This window comes from Vitis vinifera, chromosome 18 (assembly GCF_030704535.1).
Source record: "Vitis vinifera cultivar Pinot Noir 40024 chromosome 18, ASM3070453v1".
NCBI classification, from domain to species: domain Eukaryota; kingdom Viridiplantae; phylum Streptophyta; class Magnoliopsida; order Vitales; family Vitaceae; genus Vitis; species Vitis vinifera.
In genome coordinates this window covers 35,625,473-35,643,751 of record NC_081822.1, presented here as the reverse complement: position 1 = coordinate 35,643,751, position 18,279 = coordinate 35,625,473, and the positions used below count along the sequence as shown (strand labels likewise).

The 18,279-nt window shown below is 32.6% G+C and overlaps 1 protein-coding gene, 1 long non-coding RNA gene and 1 pseudogene across 4 annotated transcripts; all 3 read left to right on the top strand.

The window, feature by feature from the left end:
• Positions 1 to 230: 230 nt before the first annotated feature.
• Positions 231 to 9,633, top strand: LOC100855154 (disease resistance protein RPV1-like; annotated as a pseudogene).
• Positions 9,634 to 9,937: 304 nt separating this feature from the next.
• LOC132253179 (uncharacterized) lies at positions 9,938 to 12,462 on the top strand. Its single transcript, XM_059734605.1, has 5 exons — positions 9,938 to 10,055; positions 11,416 to 11,603; positions 11,757 to 11,868; positions 12,214 to 12,313; positions 12,400 to 12,462. Exons 2-5 carry the CDS (start codon positions 11,435 to 11,437, stop codon positions 12,460 to 12,462), a joined length of 444 nt encoding a protein of 147 aa, XP_059590588.1. The 5' UTR covers positions 9,938 to 10,055; positions 11,416 to 11,434.
• Positions 12,463 to 12,470: 8 nt separating this feature from the next.
• LOC132253088 (uncharacterized) lies at positions 12,471 to 16,553 on the top strand. 3 transcript variants are annotated; one of them, XR_009464883.1, is made up of 10 exons: positions 12,471 to 12,517; positions 12,612 to 12,653; positions 12,876 to 13,036; positions 13,188 to 13,247; positions 13,354 to 13,448; positions 13,586 to 13,705; positions 14,368 to 14,451; positions 14,546 to 14,640; positions 15,442 to 15,582; positions 16,185 to 16,553. It is a non-coding gene; the product is annotated as an uncharacterized LOC132253088 (long non-coding RNA). The 3 variants fall into 3 exon arrangements; XR_009464885.1 differs by lacking the exon at positions 12,471 to 12,517 and having other exon boundaries at positions 12,615 to 12,653; positions 12,876 to 12,911; positions 13,001 to 13,036; positions 13,176 to 13,247; XR_009464884.1 differs by lacking the exon at positions 12,471 to 12,517 and having other exon boundaries at positions 12,616 to 12,653; positions 12,876 to 12,911; positions 13,001 to 13,036.
• The last annotated feature ends 1,726 nt before the right edge of the window (positions 16,554 to 18,279 follow it).

Below are 18,279 nucleotides of genomic sequence, written 5' to 3'. Positions count from 1 at the left end.
TCCACGTATTTCTTTTAAGATTAAATTGTTCAATTTTTTCGGCCAAAAAAATTAGAAATATTACTAAACCTTAATTAAAAACAATGCATAAACCAAGGGAGATCTTAAAAAATACTTTTAAAAAATTAAAAAATTACTTATAATACTTCTAAAAAATCACCTGATTAATGATTCTCACATAAATATTTTTAGGGAAAATGCTTCCATTGAAAGTAATTTAAGTACTGGCAGCCCCACAATTGGAATAGGACAATTTAGCTTGTGGACTCGAACAGTATTATTCTTTCTTCTTGCATGAACTTTCATTCTTCCCTCTTTGCCTCCAACCCAAAAGAAAGGATAATTGCTTGCCAGAGGAGAAGAACAGTCATTTGCAACCAAAGACCCTTTCTTTTCGTTCTTAGCCTCCTTGTAACTTTGCCAGATCCAGTCCAGAAATGGCTTCTAGCAGCTCCTTGAAAGCGTCGTCTTCCACTTCTAATTGTGATGGTAATAATTATCATGTGTTCTTGAGTTTTAGAGGTGAAGATACCCGCCGGACTTTCACAAGTCATCTTTATGCTAATTTGGTTGCACGTGGAATTCACACCTTCAGAGATGATGAAGAACTTGAGAAAGGAGGAGATATCGCATCAAATCTCTCGAGAGCTATCGAAGAATCAAAGATTTTTATTATTATTTTCTCAGAACACTATGCTGATTCCAAGTGGTGTTTGAATGAACTGGTAAAGATCATCGATTGTATGACAGAAAAGAAATCAGTGGTTTTGCCGGTTTTCTACCATGTGGAGCCAACAGATGTACGAAATCAAGGAGGAAGTTTTGAAGATGCATTTTTGGAGCATGCAAAAGATGCAGATCAAGAGAAGAAGAAGACAATAGAAACGTGGAAGAATGCCTTGAAGACAGCAGCCAACCTATCTGGATATCATCTGCAAAATCAGTAACTATATTTCTTTTCACCTCTACTAGATAAATTTTATCCTACTTTAATCATTTTATTTCTTTCTTTAAGCCTATCTGGAAACTTACTTCATTCTATCACTATCAAATTTTAAACAAAATAGATGAATTGGTTGAGACATTCTAAATTAGCCTAGTTTAAGATTGGATTGAGGCTTTACCGGTCCGTTATTGAATCGAGTCTACTTAATATTAGATATATTACCCTCCTGCTTTGTCTTTCTATTTGTTTATATGACCAATTTATTTTATACAACATGGTGAAGTTTTTTTATTCAAAGTATTTAGGCTATGTTTGGTTCCCGGAAAGTACAAAGGAAAGAAAAAAAATGCTAAGGAAAATGATTTTCTCATGTTTGGTTGTCCTATGAAAAATATCAAAGAAAATCAAATATAATTAAAACTAATTAAAAAATTATGTATTTTTAAATTATTTAATCTTTATATTGATGAGTTAAAATAAATAAAATGAGTTTGAAGTAACAAAAAAAATAATTTATCAACTTTTAATCTATTTTTTTATTTTCCTTCATTTTTTCTTTCCTTCTACTTTTCCTTTATATTTTCTTTCCCTCGCATTTTCCCTCAAATTTTCCGGGAACCAAACATAGCCTTAAAAAAAGAAAAAAATCTGAACTATGAGATTTTATGAATATATAACATTTAATATTTTACCCACCATGATTTCATATAAACTTCATCATTTTAAGTTTAATAAAAAAATAATAATAATATTAAAATAAAATGTATAAAGCCTAAACATGAACTAATATTAATTTAATTTGATCTAAATTACCGTTAATATATGAAATAATAGCAATTGTATCAAGTTTTGATTGGTTTGTGACTAATATTCAAACATACCTTTTAGTTATTACTTGTACGTTCATGTGGTATTGCTTATTTTTATCTTCAAAATTTTGTTCATTCCTATGATTCAATATAAGGTTCATTTATTTGATTTAATTCATGCAGTTTTACATTTTTCAACCCTTTTTGATATTTTTTTCACGTCTACATGCGGTAGCATGACCTTGGATTTCATGGTGAGACCTACAAGTAAATCATTCTTTTATTTTATTAATAAATAGTTGAGATAAATAATTTAATAGTGTAAGGACATAGGGTTGGAGGAAAAATTACTAATAAATATTTGACTAATATTTGATCAATAAAAAAAAGGGTCCAAATAGCTTTATTTATTTATTTTATTTATATTTTATCTTTTTCTTTGATTTTAATTTTATTATTTTATGTTTTTTTTCTTCATAATTTTCTTTTTCTACAGGAAAATTACTACTAAATATTTTACTAATATTTTATCAATAAAAAAAAGTCCAAATGGCTTCATTTATTTCTTCTCTTTTTTTTTCAAAAATCCTTTTCTTCCATTTCACTTTTCTATTTTATCCTTTTCATATTTTTCTTTTCTACTTTCATGTGATTATTATTATTATGATTATGATTACTGCTACTACAGTTTATAATACAAATACTATCAATATTAATTATAATTGCTATTACTAATATCATCATTTTGTTATTGTTATTATGATTATCATCATCATTACCATCACTATCATCATCATCATCATATTCACTCTAATATATTCAAAAGCTAAAGCTTTTTAGGTGCTTAATATTGTAGTTTAATTTAATGAACACTTTTAGTAAGATATTACTTTAAAGAGTGAAAGTGTAAATGACATGTCTAAACTTTGAACCATTTTTAATGCTAGTTCAAAAGTGTAGTTTATAGGCTGCTTGCATGAAGGATTTTCTCATCTCTTTGGGATCCCTACATCTTGTTTGTAGTCAATTATCTTATGACACCTTGAATGGTCACGTCTCTTCAGAGATCTAGAATTTATAGACAAGCCTAGTATAATGTTTAACCATTCTATATTGCAAAGACATTTGTGATTGTATATTGCCAATGAATTCCATGCTCACTCACCGCAAAGATTCTCATGCACCTTCCTTATTATTTAGAGTCTCAATTTTCTTAGTATTTGTGCATAAATTGTTCAAAGACTTGTTCATCCAAATTTGCTACACTATAATGATCATATTTTTGGTATGATATTCTTCTTGGATAACCTGTTTTTTGATCTAATGATACATTTTTTTTTAAATAAAAGGTCCATTCCATTGATCGTTTGGTTAGTTAGCCCTATGCTCAATCCCCAAAAACTCTTACTATATATATATATATATACTTAATTTACCAACTTTATTCTCATAATGAAAGCATTGTGAATATGAAAGCACTAACAAAAATGAGTCTCTATTCTCTTATGTTAATTTTCTTTAAGAAGTATTTCAAATCTTCTTCAATTAAATTCAAGGTTTTTAATCAACAAACAAATCATTAAAATAATGGTAAGTTGATAAAACATAGAAACAAGTGAATGAGGAATTTAAAGATCTTTTTTACTAAATAAAGGGGGAAAGAAAGTTATGTGAGAGCACAGTGGAGAGTTGTTAAGAATTCTCTTTAATCAAGAAAAGTATTACTAGATTAGGGAACTTGGATGCCAAATTGGAAGCTATCTTGAAGCTTGACATATCAAGAGTTATCTCTGTTTGTGTTATGATTATAGGATCCCTTATCATGAAGTCAAATAATGTTCTATACTAGTCGACTTCAATTTGAACCTTTCAACTAAGTAAGCAACTAAAGTTCACATTTTTCACTTTTTTCTTACTTGAATTTATAGCTAGGAATAATTAGAATGTACTTAAATAAGTAATTTAATAAATTGGTTTGATTTTTTTTCTATTACATTCTATTGTTCAAGTTTCTTTCATATTGATTATATTTGTGACAGATTCTAATACCATATACTTTATGATTAATAGATTTGAGGCAGAGTTTATTCAAAGGATTTGTGAAAATATCGTTAGAAGATTGAATCGTACGCCTTTAGATATGGGCTACAACATAGTTGGAATGGACTTTCATTTGAAGAAGTTAAAATCACTTATAAAAGTTGAAATCGATGACAAAGTTGAAATCGATGACATTCTCATGGTTGGTATCTATGGGATTGGTGGAATTGGCAAAACTACCATCTCCAAGGCTATTTATAATGATATCTCGTCTCAATTTGATGGTAGTAGCTTTCTTGGAAATGTTGGGGGGAAATGTGAAGATGGTCAACTTAAATTACAAAAGACACTTCTTCAAGATATCTTAAAGTGTAAAAAGCCAAAATTCAACAATATTAACCAAGGAATCACTGTGATAAAGGAAAGACTTCGATCGAAAAGAGTCCTTATTGTTCTCGATGATGTGGACAACTACAAGCAATTAGAAAACTTGGCCGGAAAATATGGTTGGTATGGTGCAAAAAGTATAATCATCATAACAACTAAAAATAAACATTTGTTAAAACAATATGAAGTAAATGTAGTTTATGAAGTACAAAAATTGAATCATGAAAAATCGGTTGAACTTTTTAATTGGTGGGCCTTTAAGCAAAATACTCCCATACCCAAATTTGAAAGCCTTTCAGATAGCATAGTAAAGTATGCTGGTGGCCTTCCAATAGCACTTGAAGTTTTGGGTGTCTTTCTCTTTAAGAAGTCAACAGAGGAATGGGAAAGTGAATTGCAAAAACTACAAGAAATGCCTGACACAACAGTCCAAAGTGTGCTTAAAGTAAGTTATGATAAATTGGATAGTAGATAACAAGGGGTATTCTTGGATATTGCATGCTTTTTTAGAGGAGAAGACAAACATTTTGTTTCAAGAATATTAGGAAGTGGTGCAGAGGTTGGAATAAAAGTTCTGGAAGATAGATGTCTCATTACTATTTCAGAAAACATATTAGATATGCATGATTTATTACAACAAATGGGTCGGGAAGTTGTTCGTCAAGAAGGTCTTAAAGAGTCTCGCAAATATCCTCAAGAGCCTGGAAAAAGGAGTAGACTTTGGGATCCTAAAGATGTTGAGAGCGTGTTAACAGGAAATACGGTAAGAGCAAAATGTAACTTGTTTAAGAAATTGTATATCTATATAATTTGGTTAATTTTTGTACACCTTGTTCTTGGCTTATTATTGGCTTTTATTTTTTGTAGGGGACTAAAGCAATTGAAGGACTATTTGTAGAAGTTTCTACATCAAACCAAATACAATTTTCTGCAAATATTTTCGCGAAGATGAAAAGTCTTAGATTGCTCAAAGTCTATATGATTGAGGATTATTTGGATTATTTTAAGGTGGACCTTCCCAAGGATTTTGAAATTCCTTCCTTTGAGTTAAGATATCTCCATTTTGAGGGATACCCTTTACAATGCTTACCAAGGAATTTTCATGCAAAGAATCTTGTAGAACTTGATTTAATCGATAGATAGCAGCATAAAGCAACTTTGGAAAGAGAATGAGGTAATATTTTTATTGTTATTTCATTAATAATTTTTATATTCATGTTAAAGTTTTTAAAAAATTATCTATTAAGGCATGTTATTTTGTTTTAGATTCTTGACAAGTTGAAAGTCATCAACCTTAGTTATTCAAAGGATCTCGTTGAAATCCCAGACTTTTCGAGTGTACCAAATTTGGAGATTCTAATTCTCGAAGGTTGTATAAAGTTACTTCAAAATTCACCCATCACCATTATTATTATTAGAGTTATTATCTAACTATTTTCTTGAATATAATAGGGTGCACAAGACTTCAGAGTCTTCCAAGGAATTTTCATAAATTGGAACATCTTCGAAGTCTCTCTTGTAAGGACTGTTCAAAGCTAAAGAGTTTTCCGGAAATCAAGGGAAATATGAGCAAACTAAGAGAGCTTAATTTAAGTGAAACGACTATTATAGAAGTACCATCATCAATTGGACATCTAAAGGCTCTTCAACACCTAGATTTGTTTTCTTATGAAAGCCTAAGAAGTCTTTCAGAGAGCATTTGCAATTTGAGCTATCTTGAAACTCTCATCTTGGTGGGGTGTTCAAATTTAAAGGGCTTACCAGAAATCAAAGATGATATGGAAAATCTAAAAAGGCTTGATTTGAGTTTTACAGGTATAGAAGAGCTTCCATCCTCAATTGGACGTCTAAAGGCTCTTCAACACCTAGATTTGTCTTATTGCAAAAGCCTAAGAAGTCTTTCGGAGAGCATTTGCAATTTGAGCTCTCTTGAAACTCTCATCTTGGCGGAGTGTTCAAATTTAAAGGGCTTTCCAGAAATCAAAGATGATATGGAAAATCTAAAAAGGCTTGATTTGAGTTTTACAGGTATAGAAGAGCTTCCATCCTCAATTGGACGTCTAAAGGCTCTTCAACACCTAGATTTGTCTTATTGCGAAAGCCTAAGAAGTCTTTCGGAGAGGATTTGCAATTTGAGCTCTCTTAAAACTCTCATCTTGGCAGGGTGTTCAAATTTAAAGGGCTTTCCAGAAATCAAAGATGATATGGAAAATCTAAAAAGGCTTGATTTGAGTTTTACAGGTATAGAAGAGCTTCCATCCTCAATTGGACGTCTAAAGGCTCTTCAACACCTAGATTTGTTTTTTGCAAAAGCCTAAGAAGTCTTTCGGAGAGCATTTGCAATTTGAGCTCTCTTAAAACTCTCATCTTGGTGGGGTGTTTAAATTTAAAGGGCTTTCCAGAAATCAAAGATGATATGGAAAATCTAAAAAGGCTTGATTTGAGATTTACAGGTATAGAAGAGCTTCCATCCTCAATTGGACATTTAAAGGCTCTTCCACACCTAGATTTGTCTAATTGCGAAAGCCTAAGAAGTCTTTTGGAGAGCATTTGCAATTTGAGCTCTCTTGAAACTCTCATCTTGACGGGGTGTTCAAATTTAAAGGGCTTTCCAGAAATCAAAGATGATATGGAAAATCTAAAAAGGCTTGCTTTGAGTTTTACAGGTATAGAAGAGCTTCCATCCTCAATTGGACATCTAAAGGCTCTTCAACACCTAGATTTGTCTAAGTGCAAAAGCCTAAGAAGTATTTCGGAGAGCATTTGCAATTTGAGCTCTCTTGAAACTCTCATCTTGGTGGGGTGTTCAAATTTAAAGGGCTTTCCAAAAATCAAAGATGATATGGAAAATCTAAAAAGGCTTGATTTGAGTTTTACAGGTATAGAAGAGCTTCCATCCTCAATTGGACGTCTAAAGGCTCTTCAACACCTAGATTTGTCTTATTGCGAAAGCCTAAGAAGTCTTTCGGAGAGCATTTGCAATTTGAGCTCTCTTAAAACTCTCATCTTGGTGGGGTGTTCAAATTTAAGGGGCTTTCCAGAAATCAAAGATGATATGGAAAATCCAAAAAGGCTTGATTTGAGATTTACAGGTATAGAAGAGCTTCCATCCTCAATTGGACATCTAAAGGCTCTTCCACACCTAGATTTGTCTAATTGCGAAAGCCTAAGAAGTCTTTCGGAGAGCATTTGCAATTTGAGCTCTCTTGAAACTCTCATCTTGACGGGGTGTTCAAATTTAAAGGGCTTTCCAGAAATCAAAGATGATATGGAAAATCTAAAAAGGATTGATTTGAGTTTTACAGGTATAGAAGAGCTTCCATCCTCAATTGGACGTCTAAAGGCTCTTCAACACCTAGATTTGTTTAAGTGCAAAAGCCTAAGAAGTATTTCGGAGAGCATTTGCAATTTGAGCTCTCTTGAAACTCTCATCTTGGCGGGGTGTTCAAATTTAAAGGGCTTTCCAGAAATCAAAGGTGATATGGAAAATCTAAAAAGGCTTGATTTGAGTTTTACAGGTATAGAAGAGCTTCCATCCTCAATTGGACGTCTAAAGGCTCTTCAACACCTAGATTTGTCTTATTGCGAAAGCCTAAGAAGTCTTTCGGAGAGCATTTGCAATTTGAGCTCTCTTAAAACTCTCATCTTGGTGGGGTGTTCAAATTTAAGGGGCTTTCCAGAAATCAAAGATGATATGGAAAATCCAAAAAGGCTTGATTTGAGATTTACAGGTATAGAAGAGCTTCCATCCTCAATTGGACATCTAAAGGCTCTTCCACACCTAGATTTGTCTAATTGCGAAAGCCTAAGAAGTCTTTCGGAGAGCATTTGCAATTTGAGCTCTCTTGAAACTCTCATCTTGACGGGGTGTTCAAATTTAAAGGGCTTTCCAGAAATCAAAGATGATATGGAAAATCTAAAAAGGCTTGATTTGAGTTTTACAGGTATAGAAGAGCTTCCATCCTCAATTGGACATCTAAAGGCTCTTCAACACCTAGATTTGTCTAAGTGCAAAAGCCTAAGAAGTATTTCGGAGAGCATTTGCAATTTGAGCTCTCTTGAAACTCTCATCTTGGCGGGGTGTTCAAATTTAAAGGGCTTTCCAGAAATCAAAGATGATATGGAAAATCTAAAAAGGCTTTATTTGAGTTTTACAGGTATAGAAGAGCTTCCATCCTCAATTGGACGTCTAAAGGCTCTTCAACACCTAGATTTGTCTTATTGCAAAAGCCTAAGAAGTCTTTCGGAGAGCATTTGCAATTTGAGCTCTCTTGAAACTCTCATCTTGGCGGGGTGTTCAAATTTAAAGGGCTTTCCAGAAATCAAAGATGATATGGAAAATCTAAAAAGGCTTGATTTGAGTTTTACAGGTATAGAAGAGCTTCCATCCTCAATTGGACGTCTAAAGGCTCTTAAACACTTGAATTTGAAATGCTGTGCAGAGCTTGTGAGTCTTCCGGATAGCATTTGCAATTTGAGCTCTCTTAAAACACTTGATGTCCAAAAATGTCCAAAACTGGAGAGAGTGGAGGTGATACCACAGGGATCTTTGATAACTTGTTGCATTCTAAAGCAAAGAGTAATCTGGTGGGGAAATAATCTACAGCACGAAGTGGAAGGAGAGGTCCTTGACCATCATGTTTTCTCCCTGTCATCACTGGTAGAATCATGTACAAGAAACTACAGAGGCATCTACGGTAATCGTTTCCACCTATCTGCATGGGAAGTATTATCCGTAGGTAACTTCAGTCCAATTCAAAGAAGAATCCTCAGTGATATTTTCCGCCAATCTTCATTGAGAATTGTATCTCTTCGTATCTGCAATCTAATGGAAGAAGGAATCCCTAGTGATATTTGGAACCTATCTTCACTGGTAAATTTATCTCTAAGTAACTGCAGTCTAACGGAAGGAGAGATCCTCAATCGTATTTGCCATATTTCATCATTGGAAAACTTATCTCTGGATGGGAACCATTTTAGTAGCATACCTGCCAACATCATTCAGCTTTCTAAACTGAGAAGCCTCTGCTTGAATCACTGCCTGAAGCTTCTACAAATTCCAGAGCTTCCACCAAGTTTACGAGTTCTTGATGTCCAGGACTGCCCATGCCTGGAAACTTTATCAAGTCCCTCAAGTTTACTTGGTTTATCCTTGTTCAAGTGCTTCGAATCAGCAATTGAGGTATGATTTTCAAGACATTTAACCTTTTTTTTTTTTTTCCTTTTTCTTTTTGACAAAACCACAAGATTTACACTAATATTTCTTACAGGAGTATGAGCGCAGGTTCTATTGCCAGAAGAAAGTCGAAATTTTAATGTCTGGAAATAATGGAATTCCGGAGTGGATAAGCCACAAGAAAAAAGGATCTGAAATAGTAGTAGAGCTTCCTGAGAATTGGTGGGAGGATAACAACTTTTTGGGATTTGCCTTATGCTCTGTTTTTTAATATGACGATCCTATTTGTTGTGTATTCACCTTCCATCATTTTTACTTATCTGAATCCAAGTTCAGGGATCTAGTCGTGTTTAGCCGTAGATGTTGCTGTAATGGTGGTGAATCAAATAGAGTCGTGGTGGCATTTTATTCTAAGGTTGCTATTAAGAATAAGCATGGGTCAAATGAATGGAGACATATGAAGGCTTCATTTGATGGTGAACGAGAGAAAGTGGAAGAGTGCGGGCTTCACCTTATATATAAAACCGACGTCTTGAACAGAGATTCCAATGCCACCAACCATTGGCCTCGGTTATTGAGTGAAAATACAGATTTCAATGTTAAGGAGAAGTCTTGATGATGCAGAGAACCCACACAACAAAAAATCAAGACTTCTCTAGTTTTCAACCTAACACACTTTTCTTCACCCTCCTATAAGGTACGTCTTCTTTCTTTTCATTTACTAGACTGATATTCTGTTTTTTTTTTTCTTTTCTATTATTTAATTTTTAATTTTATAAATTTGTTTGCTTTTAGTTATCCCAAAATTTCAAGAAAAAATTGAGATCCCCAATTGTTGGGCTCAAAGACCTAAATTCTTTTTGTTTTTGTTAAAAATGTGTTAGGAATTCTCAAAAGCTAATCTTTGGAATGAGTTATTGGAAGGAATGGAGCATATTTAGATATTAGAAGTCTTTAAGTCCAAAATTTAGAAGGAAAAAATGGAACGCAAATATTAATTAACAAAAGGTGAAAAAAAAAAAAGACTTTTGAATTAATTTTATATTCAAGATTTAAAAATTATCATATGTTTTTAAAATGTAAGTCAAGTTGGTTGAATCAAGAATTAGTATTTATTTGTCTCCCATTTTGGTCCAAGTTTGACCCTAATTATAAATTAATTAGTCACATTTTTCATACTTTAATCTCATTCGTATTTTTTTATACCTAAACCATAATTTTTTTTGTACCTTAATCATATTCTTTATGCTCTAATCATATTTTTCGTTCCTTGATCATGTTGTTCATCTCATTATAACATTTTTTTATACTTTAATTATATTCTTCACACCCTAATCACATTTTTTTTTGTCTTATTACCTTAGTCAAATTTACTTATATGCTAATGATATTTTTGACATTATAATGACATTTTTGTACCCTAATCATATTCTTGTACCTAGATCACAATTTTCATCTTTTTCTATCATTTTTTTTACTTAGATGCATATGTATACCCTAGTTACATTTTTGGTAGGTATGCCTATTTTATGAAAGAACTAAAATATCTATTTTTGAATCGTTACAACTTTGAATGAGATTTAAATATAAGTTAGTTTTAGTTTTATCTGTAAATACATAATCATTAAACATAGGGAAAAAAATTAACAAAACAATTATAATTTTCTAATCTACACATCTTTTCTTCCTTAAAAAAATAATAGACATACAAAAATAAAAATAAAATTAAATCTAAAAAAAATAAAAATAACTTATCTTAGATTTTATTATTTTAGATATTATTTTAATTTTTTAAAGATGATTTTTTAGAATTTATTAGTTTTAATTTTAATTTATAATTTAGCTGTTATTTTTTTATTTTTAATTTGAAAAAAAAAAAAACCTCTTTGTTCAAATATCTTCTCTATTTTTGTTGTTAATTTCAATATATATATATATTAACAAATTCTAACTTGACTTATAGGTAAATCATCTTTGTTTATTTTTTTACTTTGTTCATATAGGTGGTTGTAATTCAAAATGTGACGTGAATTTCTATGATGATGGATTTGGATTAGTGGATGATCCCTCATCTAAATGCTGGCCCATGGGTTTGGATTGCAAAAGATACTAATGCTGATGGACAGAGAAACTATGCCTCCCAAGATGATGAAGAGAACCATATACATAAATTGTTGGAGCTTCTCTACAAATTTGTTCAATGGATTTACCGTAGAAGACACTAAACATGTATCTCAAGCTTTTGGTACGCCACCTTCCTTTCTCTTCTTAGTTTATATTGTCTGATTAAGTGATTTCAATGGCTAAAAGACTTAGTTTTTTACTCCATTGTACTAAATAATTTTCATCTAAATGACTTTACGAGGAGGGTGAAGTATTCTCAAATTTCGGTATACAGATATTGTTATTCTCGTATTTTTAGTGGTGCTGTATTACGGAAGCTTTTATCTGACAAGGATTCATACAACCAATTCTTGCTTTCACTTGATCGGGTTAAAATTCAAAACAATGTGAGTTGGAATTTTGCTTTATGCAATCCATCTTCATTGTGATCTTATTACTTTAGAATATTTGCACATTTGTTTCCTATGATTTGGTGTACAATTCTGTTTATATAGGGCTTCACTTTGAAAATAAATAACTAAATTTGATATCTAAACACCTAAGTTCGGGGCATATACTTTTTTGTTAACCCACTAAAGAGATAATGATTCTTTTAGTTCATCAGATTGTAGTTAAACCCAGATATTGCTTTGATAGATTTCTGTTGTATATTTCTATGTAACCTGGCATGTCAACCCATGAGGTGTTGCCAATCATTTCGGTGTAAGTTGGTGCTATTCACTTGTGGACAGTGATGGTGCGGCTACACTAGTGCTAGGGAGCGGTAAGAAGGCAGTTGAGCTTAGACTCCAAGTGATTGCTAAGATTGCAGGATATGGTGATGCTACTCAGGTACTATTAACAAGTTAACTTACATCTGTCTTGATCTTGATATGACAACAGATGACTTGATACTAAAACATGATTGGCTTGGGCAGGCACCTGAGTTGTTTACAAATTACAACTACCCCAGCCCTTGCAATACCAAAAGCTATTTCTAATGCTGGCCTGAAGGCTTCTCAAATTGATTACTATGAAATAAATGAGGCTTTCGCCGTAAGGATTTATTCTTGTGCTTGTTATACTTCTACCATCTCTTTTATCAATTAACAGTTTATGCTAATTTTATGATCTCATTTGTTTTCTGCAGGTTGTAGCTCTTGCCAATCAAAAGTTGCTTGGTCTTGATCCTGTGAGTGTTCTAGTTCACTGTCTCTACTATAACAGTTTATGGCCCAGGACGCCACCAGACCGCTACCATAAAACCCATATATAAATTGCAACATTTCTCTCCTGCTTGGCTTGGTTGCCAAACCCACTTCTCTACCCCTCACCCTTGATTGCCAAACCCATTTCCTCTTTCATCATTGTCGGTACCGAACTCATTCTTTTTTTTTTTCCTCTCTTGTAATAGCTGGCTGATTCTTCAAGCATTGTGGGATGCGGCTTGGTATTTTTTTCTTTCAACATTGGCACTTTGTTTTATTTTTTATTTTTTCGATTTCACTCTATTATTTTCTACCTTATGGCTTTCTCTAGGGTTTCAAGTCACCAGAGGATTTGGAGGCTTTTCAGGTACGACTTCTCCATTTTTTTGTCCACTCATTACTGTAGAAATTTCGATTTGGTAGCTGATTTTGCTTCCTTTCTTATGGATTGAGATAAGCTCTTAAGTTTGATGATTTCTCAAAGATGTTGTTGGTGTAATTTGAAGCCCTAAATGTAGGTATGAAAATTCCACCTGAGAGTGCCCCAAAAGGCTTTATTGGTGTTTTAGACAGGAAAGGTATGAAGATCATCCACCTACTTGGATATCATTGTGTTTTAGACAAAAAGACTTCTCCATATGAAAATTCATTTCTCAAAGATCTTTAACTCATTCTTGTGCTTAGGTAACCCCTGATTTACAGATTCTAGATGGTGGAGAATAGATAGGCCTGAAGCATTTTAGGCCGGTAAAACCCTTGGGATCTAGTGACACTGGCAGGTTTATATGGTTTTTCTATTTTTTGCCCATCTTTTTGCCCCAATTTTGTAGGAATTATGTTCTATCCTATGGCTTCTATTTTGGAACCAAAGGATTTATTTACCTTTTAGGTCTAATTAAACTCCATTCATTTCTAGGTGTTGAAAATTTTTCATTTTTGAGAAGATGTGCTTCTGGGTATTTATTGTGTGCGGTTTATCTTGAAGAAGCTGCATCTATCAGTGGCAATTTGCTCTTACAGGAGGAGCAAGTTACAGGTATGTTTCCTCTTGATTCTTTCATTCTCTGTTCCCATATATTTGTGTTCCTAGGTCATGTTTCAGGATGAATCTATGTTGATATGGTACTTCGGCAAAAAAGTGAAACAACTCAAACTAAGCAATGTTTCAAGAATTATTCTTGGACAGTGTACTGTAAGTTTCTATAAATCAGAACCAGAGACAACTTTTAGACCATTCTTGAATTCAAACTTACATCTTGTTCTTATGTTTTCCATTCTGTTGTTGTAGTTCATCCAAATCTCTCTCTCCATTAATATCTACTCTTGAGTTAAGGCCTCAACCTTTCAATATATGCCACCGATTTTGAGGATGATTTCTTCTTAAAAGTTGCAGCTAGAGTGAATTTTGTTGCTCCATAACTACTCTTCAATGTTTGTTAGCATTACTTATGGTTAGTTCCACAATAGTGTGACTAATATATATGTTTGTGTTTGTGAGAGTTTTTTCATATATACAAATGGAATCTTATGAAGTTATGCTAGAAGCAATTTTTTTTATTTTAATTTCTATCATATTCTGATTTGGATTTATTTATTTCTTTTTCTTGGCTGGTTGCACCTTCTGATTTGCAAGAAAAGAGGATGAAAAAGAAGAACTCAAGATATTCTTATTAATTTAACCATCTGATTCTCTTTCAGAGCGGAATATGAGGGAAATTTGAAGGAAATCCTTGGTTACACTAAGGATGATGTGGTATCAAGTGACTTTGTGGGAGACTGCAGGTGGGGCAAATCTTGCAATATCTCTTTTTCTTCCTCGTCTTCAATACTTTGCTTATTTTGCAAGTGAATTGTATAATCACTTGCCCTTTGGCAGGTCGAGTATTTTTTATGCCAAGGCTGGAATTGCTCTGAATGACAACTTCATCAAGTTGGTCTCTTGGTATGGTATGATAATGAATGGGTTTACAGGTAATTTTCGCTGAATGTTCATAATTTATGCCACTAGTTATAAATAATGAATATATAGTTAAATGAACTACTTCCTATGTGCTGCTCAGCTTCTTTTTTAACGATTCAAATATGTAAATGTAAATCGATCACACCTGCATCATTGTTCAAGTTGTATTTTCTGAATACCTACAAAAAGTTGGTTAGCTACAAGGTCAGTTTGCCTGGGATGTGTTAGTTTATACCTTTGGAACAAACAAGTAGAATCTAATTTGCATTCCAGTTATGGGGATTAACACCATTGGAAAATAACACCTATTTCTTTGGCAAAGTTGAGGGCCATAGCATATGGGCTGGGGGTTTGAATTTTTCTGACATAATATGCAACTAGTTTTCATATAATGTTAGGGGCAATGCATAGATTTTCATGATTTTGGCAGTTAAGTGCCAATGTCCATGGATGTCTGGGGTGTGGTGGGACTCCAGGAGAAGGTGTTGCGAGGTGAAGAGGCCATGCAACTCCTCTTTGCAGTTGACAAGGAGGGAGTTATCTTTGGCATCTCAGGAATGCATGCTTGGGCGAGAAGACAAAAATAGAGTTAAAGGAAATTGAACCCTCAGTGAATTATGAGGAGAAATAGGGAGGGAGGGAGTGGGAGATGTGGGCTGAAAAGGGAGTGGTCCAGATGTTCCAATCCCTACAGTTAAAATCATTAGATCCTGTTTCCAGCTGTTCTACATCACTGTGAGGTTTTTCAAAGCAGTGATTTTATTGTTGTTGAAATTAAAAAATAATGTAGCTTTTCTATTTATGTCTTTCAGTTGGTTAAGAAGAAGATGGATGAGGAGTACGAATTGACTATGGAGGACATTGATTCGAGTTTGGTGTTCATGTACATCCTGTAACAGAGGAGGATGTTAAAGGAGAAGCTCAATATAAACATACAGATTTTGTAAAAGCAGGTATGAGGTAGATGAAATTTGTGTTACATATTCTAATAGATCTGTGGAGTTATGATTTTACAGACATGCTTGCATGCTAGAACTGTTTCTAAACCTTATCTGGTTTTAGAAAACACATGAGATATCTTTTTGGAATGGTGTTCTCTTGTCAACAGATCATCATATCCATTAACGTGACTGTGTTTCGACTCATTATTGAGGAAGTGTGCAACAAGTTGACTGTAGCCATTAGTTTAATGCTAGCATTTTAATGCCAGCATGACTGATTTGGGGGGTTAGGTTTATACTTTTATACTGGATCTAGTAGGAACTTTTATGGGGATGTGCAGAATCATTAAGTTGTATACAATATGCAACATTTGAAGTTCTATATATGGTTATCTGACGATTGTTTCAAAACAGAACACCTGATTAATCCAGTACTGGTAGTCCATGTTCAATTGAAAAACTGGGATTTCCACCAGAATGGAATTAAGTACTTTACATTGTGTTTCTTTTATCAATCCATGTGTGATATTCTGCGCCATCTTTACTAGTGGAATCAGAATCAAAGTGTGTACTGAAAAAAAATATTAATATTTCCTTTCCTGTTTTTTTGGCAGTGGTGCTGAAGATGCTACTTAGCTGGTCATCCATTAAAGGTGTTCAGCTTGAACACCGGAAGGTTCAACCTGGAAACATATCAGTTCTTTGATACTGTTAAGAAACACTATGGCAGCCGCATTGAATGCATGTTTCCAGATGCTATTGAAGCTGAGGGCTTGGTGAGTGTTGCCGTGAGGAAAGTGAGACCTCACCTTCTAGCTCACAAAATTTAATTGTTAAACGTTAAGTCTCATTGATGTTGGTTTCAACTATAGTATGTAGTGTTGCAATAGTAATGCAAAGCCAGTACAAACTTGACAACTTGAAATCAAGACAGTCAATGACCCAAATTTGTAGAGTCAATCAACTTTAGCTACTTTTTTTTTTTTTTTTCATTGTGTTTCTGCAAAAACCTGAGTCTTCCAAGCAACATTTGTAGGTTGGAGTCCCTTTAAAGACTTGATCTCAATCATTGCTCAAACCTGGAGACATTTCCGGAAATCATGGAGGACATGCAAGAGTTGATATTCCAGGAAGTGGCGGAATTCCAAGGTGGGTATTACAAATAGTGTTACAACAACTACCCCTTGGATGTGGGGGGCAATTATTCTTTTCTTTAGATTTGTGTCTGCTACATATGTTGTTGTACGTTTGTTTACTATATTAGGCTTAAAACTATAGTTTGGTCCCACCCTTGTCTCCCTCTCAAGTTTAGTATACTTTACTTGTAATTTAATATATATATATATATATATATAGTAATAATAAAATGGGAGATAATAAAAATAGTAAAAAAGGGAATTCAAATAAGATTATAGGCAAGCAAAGTCTAAGAGCCAAATGATGATCATTGAAGACTAAAAAAAGAAAGAGTGAAAAGTGATAAGAAAAGAAAATGTAAGAAAAGTGAGTCTTGAAGAAATATTTTTTTAATTAAATTTTTTTATTGTATTTTTAATATTTACCGGAGAACCTGAGGAATAAAAATATATAGAGAAAAGCAACTCCAAAAGCATAAAAAGAACAAAAGTAAGAGGAGAAAAATTGAAGGCAAATAACTGCCTACACTCAATGAGAATCAATAAGAAATAAGAGTGAAAAATATTTATTTGTTGAGGTTTCAACTCTTATGAGTTTTAAGCAATGTCCTTCCTTTTGTCAAAATGTAACGTTATGTTTCATCACATGAAAGAAGAAAAAACCTAAATAAAAATAATTTTTCATGTTTGATTTTTTTTTATAAAAAATATAAAAGAAAGCTAAATATATTTAATATTAATTAAAAACTTATATATAATTAAATTATTTAATCTTTACATAAAAAGATTGAAATAAGGAAAATAAGTTTGTAGTATAAAATAATAATTCATAAACTTCTAATATTTTTATTTTCTTTTATTTTTTTCCTTTTATTTTTAGTTTCTATTTTCTTTAAAAAAAAAGTAATAGAAGAAAATTTTAAAATAATTTTTTTATATAATTAAAGTTGAGTATAACAATTCTTTAGTAGAAAAAAAAAATTAAGTCAATAACTTTACATGAAAGAATTCCTTTATCTTTTCAATTTTTTAAAATAATTACTTATGGTCTTTGGAGCCAATAGTGTTAATACTTGTACCCATAAATTTCTTTTAAGATTAAATTGTTCAATTTTCTCGGCTAAAAAATAAAAATATTATTAAACCCCAATTAAAAACAATGCATAAAGCAAAAAAGATAGACTTTTCTTTATGTATAATTTTACAAAAGAATTGTATAATAAGTTAGTGCTTAATTTATCAATAAAAAATAATTATAATTGAAACATTTTAATTGATTATAAATATTAATACGTGTGTTGCCGTAGACTTGCACTTTTAACGACTTGGATTCAACAAGTGTTTAATCCTCCAACCTGCATTTTAGGCTAGAAGTCACAGTTGCTCACCGTCCCACCTTTTTGTATTTGAACAACTTTGTTGACTATAGGTGGGAATTCCCCATATATTCTTCCATGGAAATCTATGAAAATTTCATAGTCCCTTCACACCCACCATCTTAAGACCCTCTTTCTCTTCAAGTTCATCCCCCTCTGTGTAAATCATTCACTTTTCTATTCATATTTATTAATTT